At 46.4% G+C, this 18,560-nt stretch overlaps 1 protein-coding gene across 1 annotated transcript in view; it reads left to right on the top strand.

Moving 5' to 3' along the window:
- The window catches only part of kmt2ca (lysine (K)-specific methyltransferase 2Ca), a 196,657-nt gene that overhangs the window by 44,412 nt on the left and 133,685 nt on the right, over positions 1–18,560 (top strand). Inside the window, exons 3-5 of the mRNA XM_053624820.1 lie at positions 1,003–1,082; positions 12,937–13,069; positions 17,145–17,369. Coding sequence (XP_053480795.1) covers positions 1,003–1,082; positions 12,937–13,069; positions 17,145–17,369 — 438 coding nt within the window. The remainder of the gene's footprint in view (positions 1–1,002; positions 1,083–12,936; positions 13,070–17,144; positions 17,370–18,560) is intronic.

Here is an 18,560-nt window from a genome sequence, read left to right as displayed (position 1 = left end):
ACGCGGAACGTCTTTCCTCCAAGTGTTTTATTTCTCATGTCCGTCCATCCGTCCATCCATCCATCCATCCGTCCATCCATCCATCTTTCCTCCAAGTGTTTTATTTCTCATGTCTGTCCATCCGTCCGTCCGTCCATCCATCCCTCCATCCGTCCATCCACCCATCTTTCCTCCAAGTGTTTTATTTCTCACGTCCGTCCATCCATCCATCTTTCCTCCAAGTGTTTTATTTCTCACATCCATCCATCCATCTTTCCTCCAAGTGTTTTATTTCTCACATCCATCCATCCATCCATCTTTCCTCCAACTGTTTTATTTCTCACATCCATCCATCCATCTTTCCTATAAGTGTTTTATTTCTCACATCCATCCATCCATCTTTCCTCCAACTGTTTTATTTCTCACATCCATCCATCCATCTTTCCTCCAACTGTTTTATTTCTCACATCCATCCATCCATCTTTCCTATAAGTGTTTTATTTCTCACATCCATCCATCCATCTTTCCTCCGAGTGTTTTATTTCTCACATCCATCCATCCATCTTTCCTCCGAGTGTTTTATTTCTCACATCCATCCATCCATCTTTCCTCTGAGTGTTTTATTTCTCTCGTATCTGCTCCCAACACTCAGAAGGTAACTCTGTAGTTTAGAATGAGTCAGTTCCTGGTCTCGCGTACGTTATAGCAGCTATAAACAGTCCTTCCCTCTCTCTTCACGATAATAAGCGAACAAAACAAATCCCGTCAAGTTCCCGAGAAACGTCACTGACACTGGAGACTCCTTCCATTAGCGATCAACTTCATGGTGAGGTTGTTATTAACCCGTGATGTGCAGCAGCACTACTGTCAGAGCTGCTTTTCTTAGAAGAACGAATCAACACCTTCTGACCAATCAGAATACAGAACGGTTTAACGGCGTACGTTAAAGAATTCTTACACCCGAGTGGAAACATTGGCGTGACGTGTAATCGTTTGTCTGTGTTTCTGGTTCTTGTGTTGCAGGTCTCGGAGTCGAGGCAGAGCTCAGGCTGATGATGAGGACAGCATGGACGCCACGGACACCACGCTGCCACCAGAGCTGGGTGAGGGGGAAATTCATTTCGGTCCGTGTGTGTGTGTGTGTGTGTGTGTGTGTGTGTGTGTCTGTGTCTGTGTGTGTGCGCGCGCTGTGGAAAAAAAAGTGTGAGCCCTGAGATCTGAGGTTGGCTTTGAAGAATTCATAGAGCGCTATTTGACATCCTCTCTGCTGAAGTCTTCGGGCTGAAAGGAGCGGGGGATTTCTTCAGCAGCCTCCCCACACGCCGGCCGTTTCAGTCTCGCTCTCAGTCCGAGGTGTCGGCATCGAGACGAGGAATGACTAATACTTTCTGAAAGCTTTTAACATCTCGCCTGCGCTCCTCACGCTCCCCGCTCTCGCCACGGCGCGCCTTTACCGCCGTTACCGCGCTTCTGTCTCGGATCCCGGCCGTACGCGTACGGATACATCAGAAAGATTCCCGTCCGCACGGACGCCGTTTTTCCGAGAACGTCTCCGTCTAACACGTTAAAAAAAAAAAACTCTTTGAAAACACTCGCTCGAGAACGCCAGCGCTGTGATACTACATCCTAAACTGCTATATCGACGCGAGCTGCGTGTCGAGGAGGAGAGGAGTTCTCACCCAGGATCGGTTTGGGTCTAATACCAGCAATAAAAGACCCCAATTCCAGTCAAGTAGAAATAAATAAATAAATAAATAATTCCATTTGGGGGCAAATATTTTCTTTAGACCTGGAAATGTTCACATGTAAAGAGATCACGCTTTATTGAGCGCTTGGATAGATTTGTATTACATTATAGTTTTTAAGTTCTAAAGCTTAGTAGTTTTAAGGGGGGGGGATTTCCTCCGGGTACTCCGGTTTCCTCCCCCAGTCCAAAGACATGCATGGTAGGCTGATCGGCGTGTCCAAAGTGTCCGTAGTGTATGAATGGGTGTGTGAATGTGTATGTGATTGTGCCCTGTGATGGATTGGCACCCTGTCCAGGGTGTACCCCACCTTGTGCCCGATGCTCCCTGGGATAGACTCCAGGTTCCCCCGCGACCCTGAAAAGGATAAAGCGGTAGAAGATGGATGGAAAAAAAAAAAAGACTTCATTATCGGTATCAACGTCGGAGAAGATGAAGTAGTGTCGTGTAATTTCTAGTTCTGAAACTAATTTATTTATTTTTTTTAAAGGACAAACACGAGGATTGTTAATATATAGGGCTGGGCGATATGATGAAAATATCATATCGCGATACTTGAGGACATTTCTGCGATGCACGATATAAAATATATATATATATATATATATATATCATATAATTTAGCCAACAAACCTTTAAACAGTGTTTGAAGTTAAACGGCGTTCTTTAACGCCTACAAAGACAAAGAAAGAAAAAGAATAAAATTGGTCAAATCAACCGTATCCGTTCAGTTCCGTTTAATTTGTAATGGTTAAAAAAGAAAAAAAAAAAAAGAAAACCTTCACCGTTCCTCAGAAAAGTGCATCTTGTGATGGTTTATTGCGATATGGATGTGATATGGATACGTCACCCAGCCCTGTTCATACGTGTAGACTGATGAGGAAGAGGAGGAGCCGCTGCGTCACGTCACAGACGGAAACTAAAGTGGGTCGGTTTAGCCACGTTCCCACCGCACGGCGCGGCTCGACTCGGCTCGCTTTACTTTTCCCGGCTTGCTTTTCCGCGGCGGTTTAGTGCCGCCTCAACGCGGGGTCCGTCTTCCGCTCGCCTTCACGCAGGAATAACGCGGTATTATCGGAGCCCTGTACAGATGCACGCTCGAGACCGTATTCCAAACGCCTTTCCTCCTCACTGAGCACGCAGCCTGTTAAAGATGTAACATAACGGCGCTCTGGAACCTGCGTAGCGCTCCGTATGAGTAAGTCCGGTTCAGCCGCGACAGGAGAGACCGCCATAAACGCCCGTTTGGAAATCGGTAACGAGCCAGATGTAAAAATCTGCGGTCGGACGTAGCCTCGGAGAGCGCGAGGACTTCCGACTCGAGATCTCGGAGACATATCGGCAAGCGTCGTCGCTAAACGTGAGCGCGAGGTGGCGTGAACGGCGTACACGTGAAGGTCTTCACGTGCATGGAGCAGTGAGAGGAGTGTGCAGAGGAACCGTCGCGTGCGAGAGCGGTTCAGTTCAGTGAGCACCGAGACACACGTACACGCTCCCGTTGATTCGGAGCTGTAAAATAACCTTGCCTAATGTCCGCTAAATACATGTTTTAAGAAGAGAGAAACGTTCTAATGGATCATAATATTCGACGAGTTTAAGGGTTAAGTACAAATCAGCTGCTTTCAGTCAGTTTGTGTTTCTTAAAAAATATTAGAGAAATGAATAAAACATTATCATCATCTCCACAGCATCTCAGAAATGTGTGTTGCGACATGCTTCATCATGATGGCGATGATGTTTATCATATCGCCCCGCCCTAAACCGAGTCGGAGTCCTGGTCCATTCGTAACGCCCCGTGTGCGCAGGTTCCCACGGTAACGTCAGCGCCTTTCCAAAAGCATATGTCTACGGAGAAAAATGGAGTTTTACATTTCCTCCACCTTGCCTCCACCTTTCCTGCACCTTTCCTCCACCATGCCCCCACCTTTCCTCCACCATGCCCCCACCTTTCCTGCACCTTTCCTCTACCTTTCCTCCACCATGCCCCCACCTTTCCTGCACCTTTCCTCTACCATGCCCCCACCTTTCCTCCACCATGCCCCCACCTTTCCTGCACCTTTCCTCTACCTTTCCTCCACCATGCCCCCACCTTTCCTCCACCATGCCCCCACCTTTCCTGCACCTTTCCTCTACCTTTCCTCCACCATACCCCCACCTTTCCTGCACCTTTCCTCTACCTTTCCTCCACCATGCCCCCACCTTTCCTGCACCTTTCCTCTACCTTTCCTCCACCATGCCTCCACCATGACCCCACCTTTCCTCCACCATGCCCCCACCTTTCCTGCACCTTTCCTCTACCTTTCCTCCACCATGCCTCCACCATGCCCCCACCATGCCCCCACCTTTCCTCCACCATGCCCCCACCTTTCCTCCACCATGCCTCCACCATGCTCCCACCTTTCCTCCACCATGCCCCCACCTTTCCTGCACCTTTCCTCTACCTTTCCTCCACCATGCCCCCACCTTTCCTGCACCTTTCCTCTACCATGCCCCCACCTTTCCTCCACCATGCCCCCACCTTTCCTGCACCTTTCCTCTACCTTTCCTCCACCATGCCCCCACCTTTCCTCCACCATGCCCCCACCTTTCCTGCACCTTTCCTCTACCTTTCCTCCACCATACCCCCACCTTTCCTGCACCTTTCCTCTACCTTTCCTCCACCATGCCCCCACCTTTCCTGCACCTTTCCTCTACCTTTCCTCCACCATGCCTCCACCATGACCCCACCTTTCCTCCACCATGCCCCCACCTTTCCTGCACCTTTCCTCTACCTTTCCTCCACCATGCCTCCACCATGCCCCCACCATGCCCCCACCTTTCCTCCACCATGCCCCCACCTTTCCTCCACCATGCCTCCACCATGCTCCCACCTTTCCTCCACCATGCCCCCACCTTTCCTGCACCTTTCCTCTACCTTTCCTCCACCATGCCCCCACCTTTCCTGCACCTTTCCTCTACCATGCCCCCACCTTTCCTCCACCATGCCCCCACCTTTCCTGCACCTTTCCTCTACCTTTCCTCCACCATGCCCCCACCTTTCCTCCACCATGCCCCCACCTTTCCTGCACCTTTCCTCTACCTTTCCTCCACCATACCCCCACCTTTCCTGCACCTTTCCTCTACCTTTCCTCCACCATGCCCCCACCTTTCCTGCACCTTTCCTCTACCTTTCCTCCACCATGCCTCCACCATGACCCCACCTTTCCTCCACCATGCCCCCACCTTTCCTGCACCTTTCCTCTACCTTTCCTCCACCATGCCTCCACCATGCCCCCACCATGCCCCCACCTTTCCTCCACCATGCCCCCACCTTTCCTCCACCATGCCTCCACCATGCTCCCACCTTTCCTCCACCATGCCCCCACCTTTCCTGCACCTTTCCTCTACCTTTCCTCCACCATGCCCCCACCTTTCCTGCACCTTTCCTCTACCTTTCCTCCACCATGCCCCCACCTTTCCTGCACCTTTCCTCTACCTTTCCTCCACCATGCCCCCACCTTTCCTGCACCTTTCCTCTACCTTTCCTCCACCATGCCTCCACCATGCTCCCACCTTTCCTCCACCATGCCCCCACCTTTCCTGCACCTTTCCTCTACCTTTCCTGCACCTTGCCTCCACCATGCCTCCACCATGCCTCCACCTTTCCTGCACCTTTCCTCTGCCTTTCCTCTGCCTTTCATCTACCTTTCTAGCACCTTGTCTCCACCATGCCCCCACCATGCCCCCACCATGCCCCCACCATGCCCCCACCATGCCCCCACCATGCCTCCACCATGCCCCCACCTTTCCTCCACCTTTCCTCCACCATGCTTCCACCATGCCCCCACCATGCCTCCACCATGCCCCCACCTTTTGAAGGTGTTTTTGAATAGCTGCTTTTCTGTGGAGGCCAAAATAAGAGAAGATTTTGAGAAATATCCGTGTACACGTGAACGAGGCCTCGAGGACGACGATCTCAGCCAAGTGGGTTCTTTTTTTAAAAAAAAAAAAAAAAAGAAAAGAAAAAGGAAAGTGGGTCACGGAGAGGTTTTTTTCTTTGGGCAGCGTTCCATGCTGGAGCTCTCTCCGTGCGCACGTTGGTCTGTGAAATCCCAGGACAGATTTTCATCCTCTAGGCATCATCGCGCCTCAGGCTTCCGGCTTCATCGGGCTCGGATGTGACGTTAGCGGCGTGGTTATTACCGTCACCATCGTTTGAGCCGCTCCGTGCGACGCCCTTAAACCCTACACTCATTAAGCGACACGGTCTCGCCCCCCCATCGCCTATCTTCCGTCTTTTTCTTCTGTTTCCGCTAACGTCCTCGCTATTAATCACACTCTGGAGCCCGCCTGCTTCCACTGCTGGGATTTTCCAAGCAAGAACGGACTTGGAGTTTTTTCTGTCCTTAATGGATGAGGAAGTGTGTTTTTTTTTGTTTTTTTTAAAAAAAAAATGTTTTTATCGCAGTCCTAGAACTCCTGAAGTCCTGAACCTCTCACGCTTTCCCGTGTATCCGCCGCAGGGACGCGGTTTTGTCTCGAGACAATGACGCCGTCGCGCACGCTCCAGTGCTCCTACAGACCGCACGGATGTTTTTTCTTCTCTTCACCATAGTGGATTTTGCTGGAGGGGGGGAGGAAAGAAAATCCCCATCGCTCTTTTAATGAGTGACCGCGAATCACGCTTGGGTCACCGATTCAGAACAACTCGTTTCAGTCTTTTCACTTCATATCGTTAGTTAGTTATTTATTTATTTAGAGTCCGCGTAAGAAACCGGGGCGGACCGAATGCCGAAATGCGCATGTAGGCTTTATATTCCGGGTCGGGAATAAGGAAATGTTGAAGCAGTTAGATTTGGAGAGATGGAGACAGAAGAGAACTGGAGGTGTTGGAGAGGTTCAGGAGTCTCTACAACTGCGATAAGATCGTAAAACCTTCCTCTTTAGAAAAGAAAATATCATTTTCATTCACAAAAAAAATACAAAAATTTTTACCCCCCCTCCCCAATTCTGTTCATTAAAAAAATAAAAATAAAAAATGCTCCTCCCACTAGCTAGAGCTCCTGTATCACACGACACCTACCGAGCTCCCGGGCGAAGACCACCCTGCTCGAACGTTCTCCAAAACATGTGAGGACTGGATCATTGCTGGAGCAAGGAAAGCGCTATCTACATACGTCCCACGAACGTTCGTTCCCAGACGTCTGCGATTGATTGGCTGCCCTCACTGTGATTGACGGGGATTTGAGATCATGCCCCTCCCACCCGGACGGTTTCACTTTCTCGTCTCCCGGCCGAATCCAGGATTCGAACTCCTGACGATCTCCACACGACAACGGGAGCGCTTTTCTCAGGAGGACGCTGGTTTATACCTCTAAACGTGTGCGGGAGCCATTTTTCACGTTCTCTCCTGCGCACTTCACGTACATCCGCACATCCACCAGACGCCACGAACGTCCCTGTCCACCGGGTTTCCCGTTAACACGTTAATAGATCTCACACGTTAAACGCACCGAGCGCCGCCTCTCGTTCGTCCTTCCGTTAAGACGTCCCGCCGCCGTCGTGATCGCTGTCGTGATCTGCATCTCAAATCGAACGTCTCGCGTCCAGGAAAGTGTTTACTGTTCTGGAAAACCGACATGCGCAAGGCTGTACGCTCGCCGTGAAAGGAAATGCGGCCAGGGACGGCAATCAGAAACGGTCTAAAATTGTGTAGGAGTAGGGGATTGCCACATGATGTCGTCAAACCGCCCCGGCGTTACGTCAGAGTTACTCCACGTGGACGCGTAGCGCTAGTTCCGGAAAACGTGCACAAGCGACTCCAGGATCACGAACAGCAGCCATCTTGTATGGTTAAAAAGCAGGCTTTTTTTTTTTTTTTTTTTTTCCTCCCCCCCCTCTCCTCATTCTAATACAAAACTTCTTAAGCGTGTTTCCACAGTAAACACGCGCGACTCGCCTTACGGTAAACGAGTAAACAAATGGAAGCGGTGGAAAGTTTTAGCATTCGTTTTTCCGTGAATATTCCCCCGAAAATGTTCCGTAGCTGGAAATTCAGTGCATCTTTAAGTAGAGGAGTTCCTCTGAGTGTGTGTGTGTGTGTTAGTCATAAGTGCATGTAAATGAATCTGAGTGATCTGAAGCACTCGCAGCATAAAAGCACTCCATTCTATCATTCACCGTTTCTTTAGTATAGCGTTAAAAAGGCTGTTTTGCATAATAAGGACTCTTATTAAATATCTTTTTTTTCTTCTCTTTTTTTTTCGGTTTTGTTATTCAGATTAAATTAAATGCAACATTTTGTAGTGAGCTAATATTTTATGAAAATAATAATAAAAAAAAGATTGATTTTATAGGTTACTACTGACGATGGAACATGTGAGAAAACCAGGAATAATGTGTCACGAAATATTTAATTTTAAGATGAAATAAAAGTTTGAAAGGGGAGGAAAATTGTGTTGAGCTTTTTTTTCATTTATTTTATTTATTTTTTTAAATAAAATAAAATGATGTACTGGATTTGTCGGTCTGATCTTTACTGGGATATTTTCCTTTTCCCTTTTTTTTTTTTTTTAAATTAATTAATTAATTTTTAAAGGATCATAATTTTTTTTATATATATATATATTTCTTGCTTATATAAAATGTAGGGCCTGGTCTTTTTCACAGCCGATACTGTTGAATAGTTTGGTTTTAAGCGTGCTTTAGGTAAGATTTGCTAAATTAGATGTCTAATGGTTAAACTGGGGGATTGGAATCAGATTTGAATGATTCGTTTACTCCTCGAAATTCCCGCCCATTTAAACAAAGCCCCGCCCCAGAATCAGAGCCACGACGCTAACTACAGCTGTGACGTCACTTTCGAGCGCTCGGATGTTCACCTGCTCGAACGCCGAGTCACGGTTCAGCTCACGCGGGTTTACGGGCGGGTTTACGGGCGGGTTTACGGACGTTTATCGGCGAGTGCCGTCGCAGTCCTTTCGTCCTTTGTGACGAAAGAATACAGCGTCACCGCTCGATTCGTTCACAGATTGCCTTTGCGGACCCGTCCATGAGCAACGTCATGCTAATTCTGCATCCAGCTTCATCGCCAGTAATAAACCCGTCCCGTCCTGTAAAAGTGCTGCTCGGCTTTATTCTGGTTTAACTGTGTTTTTCTCATTAAAGCAGAGACGTGTTTTTGTTTGTTTGTTTGTTTGTTTGTTTTGTTTACAGGAGAGTGATCTAGCTGCTCTGTGAGCGTGACGATTTCAGACCGAGACGTGGGCGGAGTGACGGAGTGTTAGGGGCGTGTCTATAAAATAACTAACATTATGCGATCAATCTTTCCGGATCAGAACCCGGTTTTCCCCCCAAAACACTGGTTCTGAGGCCGTGGCGTAAACCGTTATTTGTACTAGTAAGAGAAAAAAAACATCATCAGTTGCACCTTTAATGCATTTAGAACAGAAGCCTTCTGGGTAATGTGGGCTGTGTAGTAACTTCAGTGCATTAGTTAGAGTAATTACCCTCGGGTTAAACGATTTTGCCATCGTGCACGGGTGTTACCATGGTAACCGGAAACGAGCATATCTCGTGTTGATGTGCTGGATGTCTTTACTTTCGTTTGTTTGTTTGTTTGTTTGTTTTTTGTGTCGTCTTAGCGATCGTAAAAGCCGAGGCGCGTGTTATGTTTTTTAACCCTGACCGGTCATGGACCCTACGCCACAGCGCGCTCTTCACACCCAAGCCTCGTGCTGTAGCGTCACACACCTGTGGCTTTTTGTCACGCTCCTGACACCAGTGCTCTTTAAAGCATCGGGGGGGAAAAAAAACAACATCGTACCTTTTCACACGGAGTTTAACAAGTGCTGGATGGGTAAATCTGCCACGAGAGACCGGGGATTTCATCCCTCCTGAGGCTGATCCAAAGGTCACGGTGGCCGTTGTGGCTTCTGGCTGCTTTTGTGTTCGGAAAAACAACAATGTGGGGATTTTTTTTAACCCTTCGCACTCATGGACAGTCAGTTTACGGCTGATTTTAGGAAAATACCAGGTCACGGATATCAAAAATCATTCGGGATCATTACACTGATCTCTTTAGACTAAGAGAATATATTATTGAGATTGTCTTTAATTAGGTCGTAATTACAGCTGGTCAGTATGACCCAAATGTATCGGAATTCCCAAAGGTGTTTCTATGAACAGTGTATCGTAATACGTAGTTTAGTGTACAAACTGCCAGCAATACAGGAATTTATATATATATATATCATTGAAAATGGAAGGAAAAATACCGTTTTAAAGTTTTACTTGATTTTGACATCAGCTGCTTTGTCATTGTGTAATTATTTACTAATAAACATTAAAAATAACCTACTAAAAATCTTTTTTTTTCTGATGGCGATATGTCAGAAATGTGTATCATGACATAATTTAATGACGATATCGATATTATATCAATCATATCGCCCAGCCCTGGTCACGATACACTTCTCTGCGAGGTCGCAGGTTCTCACCATGGTTCTCACCTGGAAGCAGCTCGATTAATCCGACAGTTCTGTACTCAGACGTTGACATCTGGTTACTTTAAAAAAAAAAAAAAAAAATTGTTTTGATGTATTTCCCCTCATTTTCAGTGCTACTTTTCTTTTCATTAGTTCAGAAATGATCTTTTTTGTTTTTTCCGCACAGATGTGTTGCTTGCAGTTTGTTAGGCGAGGTTTATTTCTGGATACACGATGTGTGTCACGATCCGTTTCGTCACGTCGTCCACTCCCGTGTATGTTAGTTTAGCTAGTACTGAACACCTTTAGCGTTTTTAAAACCAAACAAACAAACAAAAAAACAACCTCATTTTTAAATGAAGTCTGTTTTTGCAGACTTAATTTAAGGACTGTTGCATTGTGCAACAGTCCTAAATTTTGTATGTCAAAAATTTGCTATATTGTTTTTTTTTTTGTTTGTTTGGTTGTTTTTTTTTAAGGGGAAAAAAAAGATCTTTTATATAATCTTGCCCCATATTATTACATATTTGTTGTAAATTATTTTGTAATTATTGTAAAATGTATTTTGTTTATAAATGATTAGAAATTGTGGTTTTATAGGGTTTTTTAAAACGGATATAAAATTTGGCTTTATTTATTTTTTTGTTTTTTTTACTGCATGTACTTATTTAGAAAAAATAAAAAATGTCTATAACACAGAATTTGAACTACATTTTTGTATTAAATTGACTGCAGAGTTTTTCGTGGATGCTGCAGGGTGTGGTTACGGCACAGACAGGTGTAGCTGCACTGGTTTCATTAATAGCACGAGGGCCAGGTTGCATGAGCTGCTCTGTGGTTAGACAGGTTGAGGTATAGTGTGTGTGTGTGTGTGTGTGTGTCCTGATGCACTCGTCTGCCCATGCTGGTGTACCGTGACACACTAACCTTCATCATAATGTCAGATTTATTTAAGCTGAAAATGGGATCTGTGCCCCACGCGCACACACACACACACACACACACACACACATTTCTGTTCTAATCCATAGATCCACACATGTGGTTTCTCCTCTTCATTTGCGTGACGGATTGATGGACAGCTGAGCGGATGATAATTTAGTCGTCCTGTCTGTGGTCTGTAATTTCATGGATTAGCATCTCCGCTCCCTTGTTTCAGTGTCAGAACCCAACGATTTCAGATGAAGGATTTGAGACCGGTGGTGTATAAAACCTCCGCGGGGGGAATGATGCAGCACAGCCCTGGCTCAGTTTACCCCAGCACTTGTTGATGAGGGTACGGGGAATGAGTTTCAGTAGGTGTGGGACGTGGGTAAGGACTCAGACACTCAGGGTGTGCTGATGAAGGAAAACAATCAGTTCAGGGGAGGCTAATGAAGCTAAGTGGAGTGGATTCTTTTTCCAGGAATGCACATTCCAGGGTGTTTTATTCCTCTTACACCACAGCAGGCTGGCAGCGATTACAATTTATTTATTAATTTTTAATTAAAGAATGACCCGTCATATGCGTTCCCGTTTATAGTTAACGTTTAATGTTGTGTGGTGTCCAGGATGGAAGTTCGTTCCTGTTCTCGGGTGCGTTAAAGCAGCCGTAAACTATCAGTATAGGTCACGGTTTTGAGAGAGAACTCAGAATTTTGAGATGTCCGAATTTCAAGAGGATTAATTCTTATTTTTATTTATTTATTTATTTATTTATTTAGATAAGTCGTCATTTTGAGGTAATAAATGCTGATTTTTTTTATTTTGAGAAGTCTGGACTTCTCTGGAGAATAAGTCAGTATTCGAGACTTCAGCGTTTGGAGAGAAGTCATGATTTTGCGGTACATCAGTGGTTTGAGACTGCTGAACTAGTAAAAAACTTGAGACGTGTTAATGTTGAGAAGTCGGCATGTCTGATATGTGGGGCGTGTTGAAAGTTTGAGACGTTAGGATTTTGAGATAATGTAGCTAATAAGTCAGAATTTTGAGAAATTTTTAGATAAGCCTGAGTTTTGAGATAATGAATCTGAATTTTGAGATGTCTGAATTCTGAGATAATGAGTCTGAATTTTGAGATGTCGGAATTCTGAGATAATGTCTGAATTTATGAGATAACGTCTGAATTCTGAGATAATGTCTGAATTTATGAGATAACGTCTGAATTCTGAGATAATGTCTGAATTTATGAGATAATGTCTGAATTCTGAGATAATGTCTGAATTTATGAGATAATGTCTGAATTTCTGAGATAATGTCTGAATTTCTGAGATGTCTGAATTTATGAGATGTCTGATTTCTGAGATAATGTCTGAATTTCTGAGAATGTCTGAATTCTGAGATAATGTCTGAATTTATGAGATGTCTGAATTTGAGATAATGTCTGAATTCTGAGATAATGTCTGAATTCTGAGATAATGTCTGAATTTCTGAGAATGTCTGAATTCTGAGATAATGTCTGAATTTATGAGATGTCTGAATTTGAGATAATGTCTGAATTCTGAGATAATGTCTGAATTTATGAGATGTCTGAATTTCTGAGATAATGTCTGAATTTCTGAGATAATGTCTGAATTTATGAGATGTCTGAATTCTGAGATAATGTCTGAATTTATGAGATAATGTCTGAATTTCTGAGATAATGCCTGAATTTCTGAGATGTCTGAATTTTGATAAGTAAAATATTTGGGTAATAAATTTGAGTTGTAGCATTTGTGAAATTTTGATTTTCTCTTTTTTCTTTTTCTTTCCTGTGTGGTGGTGAACAGAAGCCATGGAGCTGGACGTAGATGACGATGAGGAGGAGGACTTCCCTCAGACGCTCTCACCGCTCTTCCAGCGCTCCGTGTCTGAGGACTCGGCCGGCTCGTCAGCCTCGACCACTGGGAAAGCCAAAACTAGGTTAGTGAGAGAAACACACACACACACACACACACACACACACACACATAACGAGCTGAGTCATATCTGTGTGGTTTTATATCCAAGAAGAGTAAGTGGATTTTTATAAAAAATGTTTTGCTAAATAGCAGTGATGGAGAATGTGTTTGTGCTTCTGGGGGTTTAAATAAAAAAGACTGTATACAAAGCAGATGGCACGTGACGAAAAGAGCTCAGCCTGTGTGTGTGTGTGTGTGTGGGGTTCATCGAGGTCAGTGAGAATGAGGGGGAGGAGGAAAGCAGGGGCTGAACAGCAGTGGTAATTGAGCAGGGGGATGATGGGAAGAGGAGGGAGGCCGAGACCCGGCACGATGCAGCCTTGCGACCTGCTGATGTCATTAGAACACAGAGGGAGGAGGAGGAGGAGGAGGAGGAAAAAATCCCCGCTCCCTTTCTACTCCCAATTAGCCGCGATTGTCCGCTTTCCGCTGTGCAGCGTATTGAGCAACATGTCAGGGAGAGCAGGCCTTTTCCCCCCTCGCCTCGCCACGTGCACCACAGCCACATGCCTCCGCTTCAGTCAGAGCAGGGAATTAAGGACGGAATAACACGCCACTTATTAGTCCACTTCCACCTCAGCATTTCACCAATCATTATAATGATTCGTTAATTAATGAACCACACGTCGCACTTTTTAAACGTTTTCTAGTGAGATTTAATGTTGAGGAATGTCCGAGATGCAAGTCAGATGAGAAGTCAGACGTTTGAGATAATAGGTCGGAATTTGAGATAATAATTTGGAACGTTGAGTAGATGACGACGACGAGTCGGAACGCCGAGTAGACGACGACGACGACGAGTCGGAACGCCGAGTAGACGACGACGACGACGAGTCGGAACGCCGAGTAGACGACGACGACGAGTCGGAACGCCGAGTAGACGACGACGACGAGTCGGAACGCCGAGTAGACGACGACGACGAGTCGGAACGCCGAGTAGACGACGACGACGAGTCGGAACGCCGACGAGACGGCGACGAGTCGGAACGCCGACGAGACGGCGACGAGTCGGAACGCCGAGTAGACGACGACGAGTCGGAACGCCGAGTACACGACGAGAAGTCAGAATTTGGAGATCAGAAGATTGACATGTCGGAACATAACGGCGCGGCTCGGACAGTATTTCCTTCTGTAACGTAAACTACAGGTTATTAACGCTTTTGTTTGAATATGTTATCGTCTCCATAGTAACAGCTCATTCACAGGGACTTGTACGTCACACGCTCCACGTACTCTAAGATAAGTCTCAGTTTCCCAGCACGGGAAAGTCTTCAGAACACACGAGTTTGCGCTTTCCGTTTTCCTTGCTGAAACGACAATCTACATTTTTGTGTTTGTTTGGAATTTTTTTCTCTCTTTTTTTTTTGTTTTTTTTGTTTTTTTTGTTTTTGAAAGGAAAAGAAAAGGTACACAAAGTTATAAAAAGAAAACCAACACGTCGATCTAATTATTATAAAAAATGCCGCAGTTATTGAACCTGAACAAATTCATTCAAGCTTTTACACAAGAAACGAAAATCTATTTATTACGTAAAAACCGCCGTATCCTACGAGTGTGTATAAGTTTCACGTGGAAGGAGCCTCACTAACGCGCTCCTCGATCGCTCGGCTTCCGATCGCGTGACTGTCGCCGCGCTCCTGCGGTTTTCACGTACGGATCACGACGTCTATTTCAGCTCCAGACCGATTTAATGAACATTTTGTGGATTTCATTTCTTACATTTTCACACGAAAGACATATTGAAGACACGTCCTTACGAGATGACCAAAAACGCGGCTTGCCATTCGACCAGGACGTAAGTAATGGCACCCTATAAAAGGACTAAGCGTGACGCGAAGCGCTGCAGTAGCTGAGCTGCATTACTGGAAGACTGGAATGCGCACGCCGCGTTTAGGACGCGCTCTTTCACAGAGGTTGTCGTTTTCAGCTGAATGCTGAGATTGAAATCATGATGAATAATCAATGAATAATCCCGGAGGCGATATCGCCGAGGCTTTTCGTCGTCTTTGAATTAGAACCATTGCAGTCGGATACATCCTCACGCCTCAGGAATGCCGTTTCCCTCGCGCCCCGGTGTACCTGTGGCTGTGTGAGAGTTAAATGTCAGTTTGCGCTTGACGAGCAGCTCTTCTGGCATCTGAGTGAGCCGGAGTGTGTTTCGGTGTCATGCTTATCCAAGTGGATCGTCATCTCCTCCCCCACAATCCCGTCTGAGCAGAACCTCCTCTGTCAGACGCGCTCCAGCGTCTCCGTCCGGCCAGCGGGGAGTTAAAGAGCCGAGAGGAGCGATGGGAAAGAGACGCAGCTCTGTGCTCCACGTCAGTGCTTCATTTAGGATAGAACTTGCTGGGTTTTTTTCTTATTATCCCATTTGTGAAGTTATATTTCTTTCAGAATCTTTTGAAACGAATTGGAAACGTCCTTCTACCTTCAACCTCTTTTAAAAAAATAAATAAATAACTAAATAATTCCTTTAACGGTGACACAAATGGCATTGTGCGTACAAGCTACGAGGAAATCTTAGCAAGCTTTCACACTCTGGATGTTGCGCTAGCGTGGAATAAAATGGCTACGCATTGACGTGTCGCTCCTGTAGATTGGTTGAATAATGCACAGTAACTCTGGTGATTACCGAATCGGATCAGAAGAGCTGATTTCCGTGTCGGAAAGAGACGAGGATGAAAACGTGCAGCCGGAAACCTGTCGAGAGAAATGACGAGGAGTCCTTTACTGGTCTCGTATACATCACAGCACAGTGAAATTATTTTCTTCGCATATTCCAGCATGTTAGGAAGTTGGGGTCAGAGCGCAGGGTCAGACATGATACAGCGCCCCCTGGAGCAGAGAGGGTTAAGGGTCTTGCTCAAGGGCCCAACAGTGGCAGCTTGACAGCGCTGGGGTTTGAACTCCCGACCTTCTGATCATTAACCCAGAGCCTTGACCGCTAAACCACCACTGCCCCTCACATGAAGTCCATAAAAGACCGTTCTCTGTGAGCGGGAGCTGTCAATCAGAGCCACACTGACCAGTCGTGGGCGTCTGCGAGCACGGAAGAGAGCCGTTAGCGTTTTCTTTCTTTCCGGTGGCTGGAAATGGACATGCAGGGAAAATGTGAACTAACCCGGGAATCAGGGAATCCCGGAGAACCAGGACTCGGCTCGAAACGAGCGATCAAACAATGATCGAAATATCTACATCCGTACGTCTCTTTCTTTCAGATGTTGTGAACATTCCAAGCTCTTTATGAATACGTAATGAGCTCTGTGTGCCTTGGCTCCTTTCAGTGTCATAGCGTGTGCGTATGAATAAAGATGTATCGAGACTGTGGTAGTGGGGATGGGGAGCGTTTTTGAGAAGGAGCGCGTGGTGAGTGCGTGCTTAGAAGACGTTCGAGTTTGGGGAAATTGTAGGAGCGTTGCACCCACACAGTTATTAAAAAAAAGATCAAAACAGTTTAAACTGTCAGTGAGTTTTACATTATTTTGTGTTTTTAAACAGTTTGTCTTGTCTTTTTATATTTGCTCCCCGAGTGTTTACGTACGGGACAAAACTCTCTCTTTCTTTCTTTTCCTTTTTTCTCTTTCTTTCTTTCTTTTCTTTCTTTCTTTTTCTTTTTTCTCTTTTTTCCCTTTCGTTCATTTTTTCTCTCTTTCTTTCTCTCTCTTTCTTTTTATCCACTTATAGTTGCATCTCAGGTTGTGGAACGCGAGTCGGTTCCTGATCTCGCTTACGTCACTGACACTGGAGACTCCTTCCATAAATTATAACGAACGTCTCCTTACAGACACTCGCTCTTAATCCGTCTAGTCGGAGTGGCCGCTATAGTTACCATAGAAACTGTGTTGGAACGCTTCCTGGCCAATCAGAGTGGAGAGTTCGGCGGCGCCGGGGTGTAGTGCATGAAATAAAATGTAAACAATGTAACGGGATTCACTGCAGAGTTTTTGGTCCTTTACTATCGGCTGTGCAGCCTAGGTACTGAGAAGGTCATGCTGACATTTCCTGTTTCTCTCTCTCTCTCTCTGTCTCCCTCTCAGAAAAAAGCTGTGTGCCTTCTGTTACTGTGGTGAGCGGAGTGTGTTGGGTCAGGGCGAGCTCAAGCTCTTCGGCCCGACTCCGGGTTACGTCCCGCTGCACATCCGCAATCGCCGCGGCAGCTCCGAGAAGGACGACGACTACCACGACGAGGATGACGACAACGACTTCAACGATGACAACGACAACGCCCGGAGCCCGGGACAGCGCGGGAGGGGCCTGAAGAAGTGAGTCGATTCCTCATTTGATTCCTCTGTGGTGTGGATCAGATTCTCGGTGCGGTTTGGTTTGGCTGGAGGAGCCCGAGTTTCCTGAGAGGTCCGGTGGGCGGTGTAGAGATAAAAGCGGAGCAGCGGGTTTTAATTATGCAGAGTCGTTCAGTTCTCGTTCAGGAAGAGAAATCCTGGAGATTCCACGAGCCGTCCAACGTCAGCACTTTCTGAAGGACTATTGATGCTTAAAAGTGGGGGTCATATACTGCCAAATTGCTGCATCATTAGCTGGACTGCCATTGTGTGTGTGTATGTGTGTGTGTGGGTAAGCTACAGAGTGAATAGGGAAGTAGCCTCTTATTGTGTAAGTAATGGATGTGGTTTGGATGTGTTTAAAGAGAGCCTGATTGGCCTGCTGGGAAAACGAGGCCTGCGCTGGGGATAGTGGGAGAGAGCAAGAGTGTAAGGCAGCGAGAGAGAGAGTGAGGCAGCGAGAGAGAGAGAGTGTGAGGCAGTGAGGGAGAGAGAGAGAGAGAGAGAGAGAGAGAGTGTGAGGCAGTGAGAGAGAGAGAGAGAGAGAGAGTGTGTGTGAGGCAGTGAGTGAGAGAGAGAGAGTGTGAGGCAGTGAGAGAGAGAGAGAGAGAGTGTGAGGCAGTGAGAGAGAGAGAGAGAGTGTGTGTGAGGCAGTGAGAGAGAGAGAGAGTGTGAGGCAGTGAGAGAGAGAGTGTGAGGCAGCGAGAGAGAGAGAGTGTGAGAGGCGGCGAGAGAGAGAGAGAGAGTGTGAGAGGCGGCGAGAGAGAGAGAGAGAGTGTGAGAGGCGGCGAGAGAGAGAGAGAGAGTGTGAGAGGCGGTGAGAGAGAGAGAGTGTGAGAGGTAGCGAGAGAGAGAGAGTGTGAGGTAGCGAGGGAGAGAATGAGTGTGAGGCAGCGAGAGAGAGAGTGAGGCAGAGAGAGTGAGTGTGAGGGGGAGTGAGCGAGGCAGGCAGAAAGTGTGAGGCAAAGAGAGAGTGTGTGAGTCATAGAGAGAGGGAAGAGAGAGGCGGGCAGAAAGGTGGGGGGAGAGGCGGACAGAAAGATGGAGGAGAGAGAGGCGGACAGAAAGAGGGGGAGAGAGGTGGGCAGAAAGATGGGGGAGAGAGAGAGGCGGACAGAAAGAGGGGGAGAGAGAGGGAAAAAGTGTGAGACAGAAAGGGAGCAAGAGAGTGAG

This window comes from Ictalurus furcatus, chromosome 1 (genome assembly GCF_023375685.1).
Source record: "Ictalurus furcatus strain D&B chromosome 1, Billie_1.0, whole genome shotgun sequence".
Classification (NCBI taxonomy): domain Eukaryota; kingdom Metazoa; phylum Chordata; class Actinopteri; order Siluriformes; family Ictaluridae; genus Ictalurus; species Ictalurus furcatus.
The sequence above is the reverse complement of the archived record's forward strand: the minus strand, read 5'-3'. Positions and strand labels throughout refer to the sequence as shown.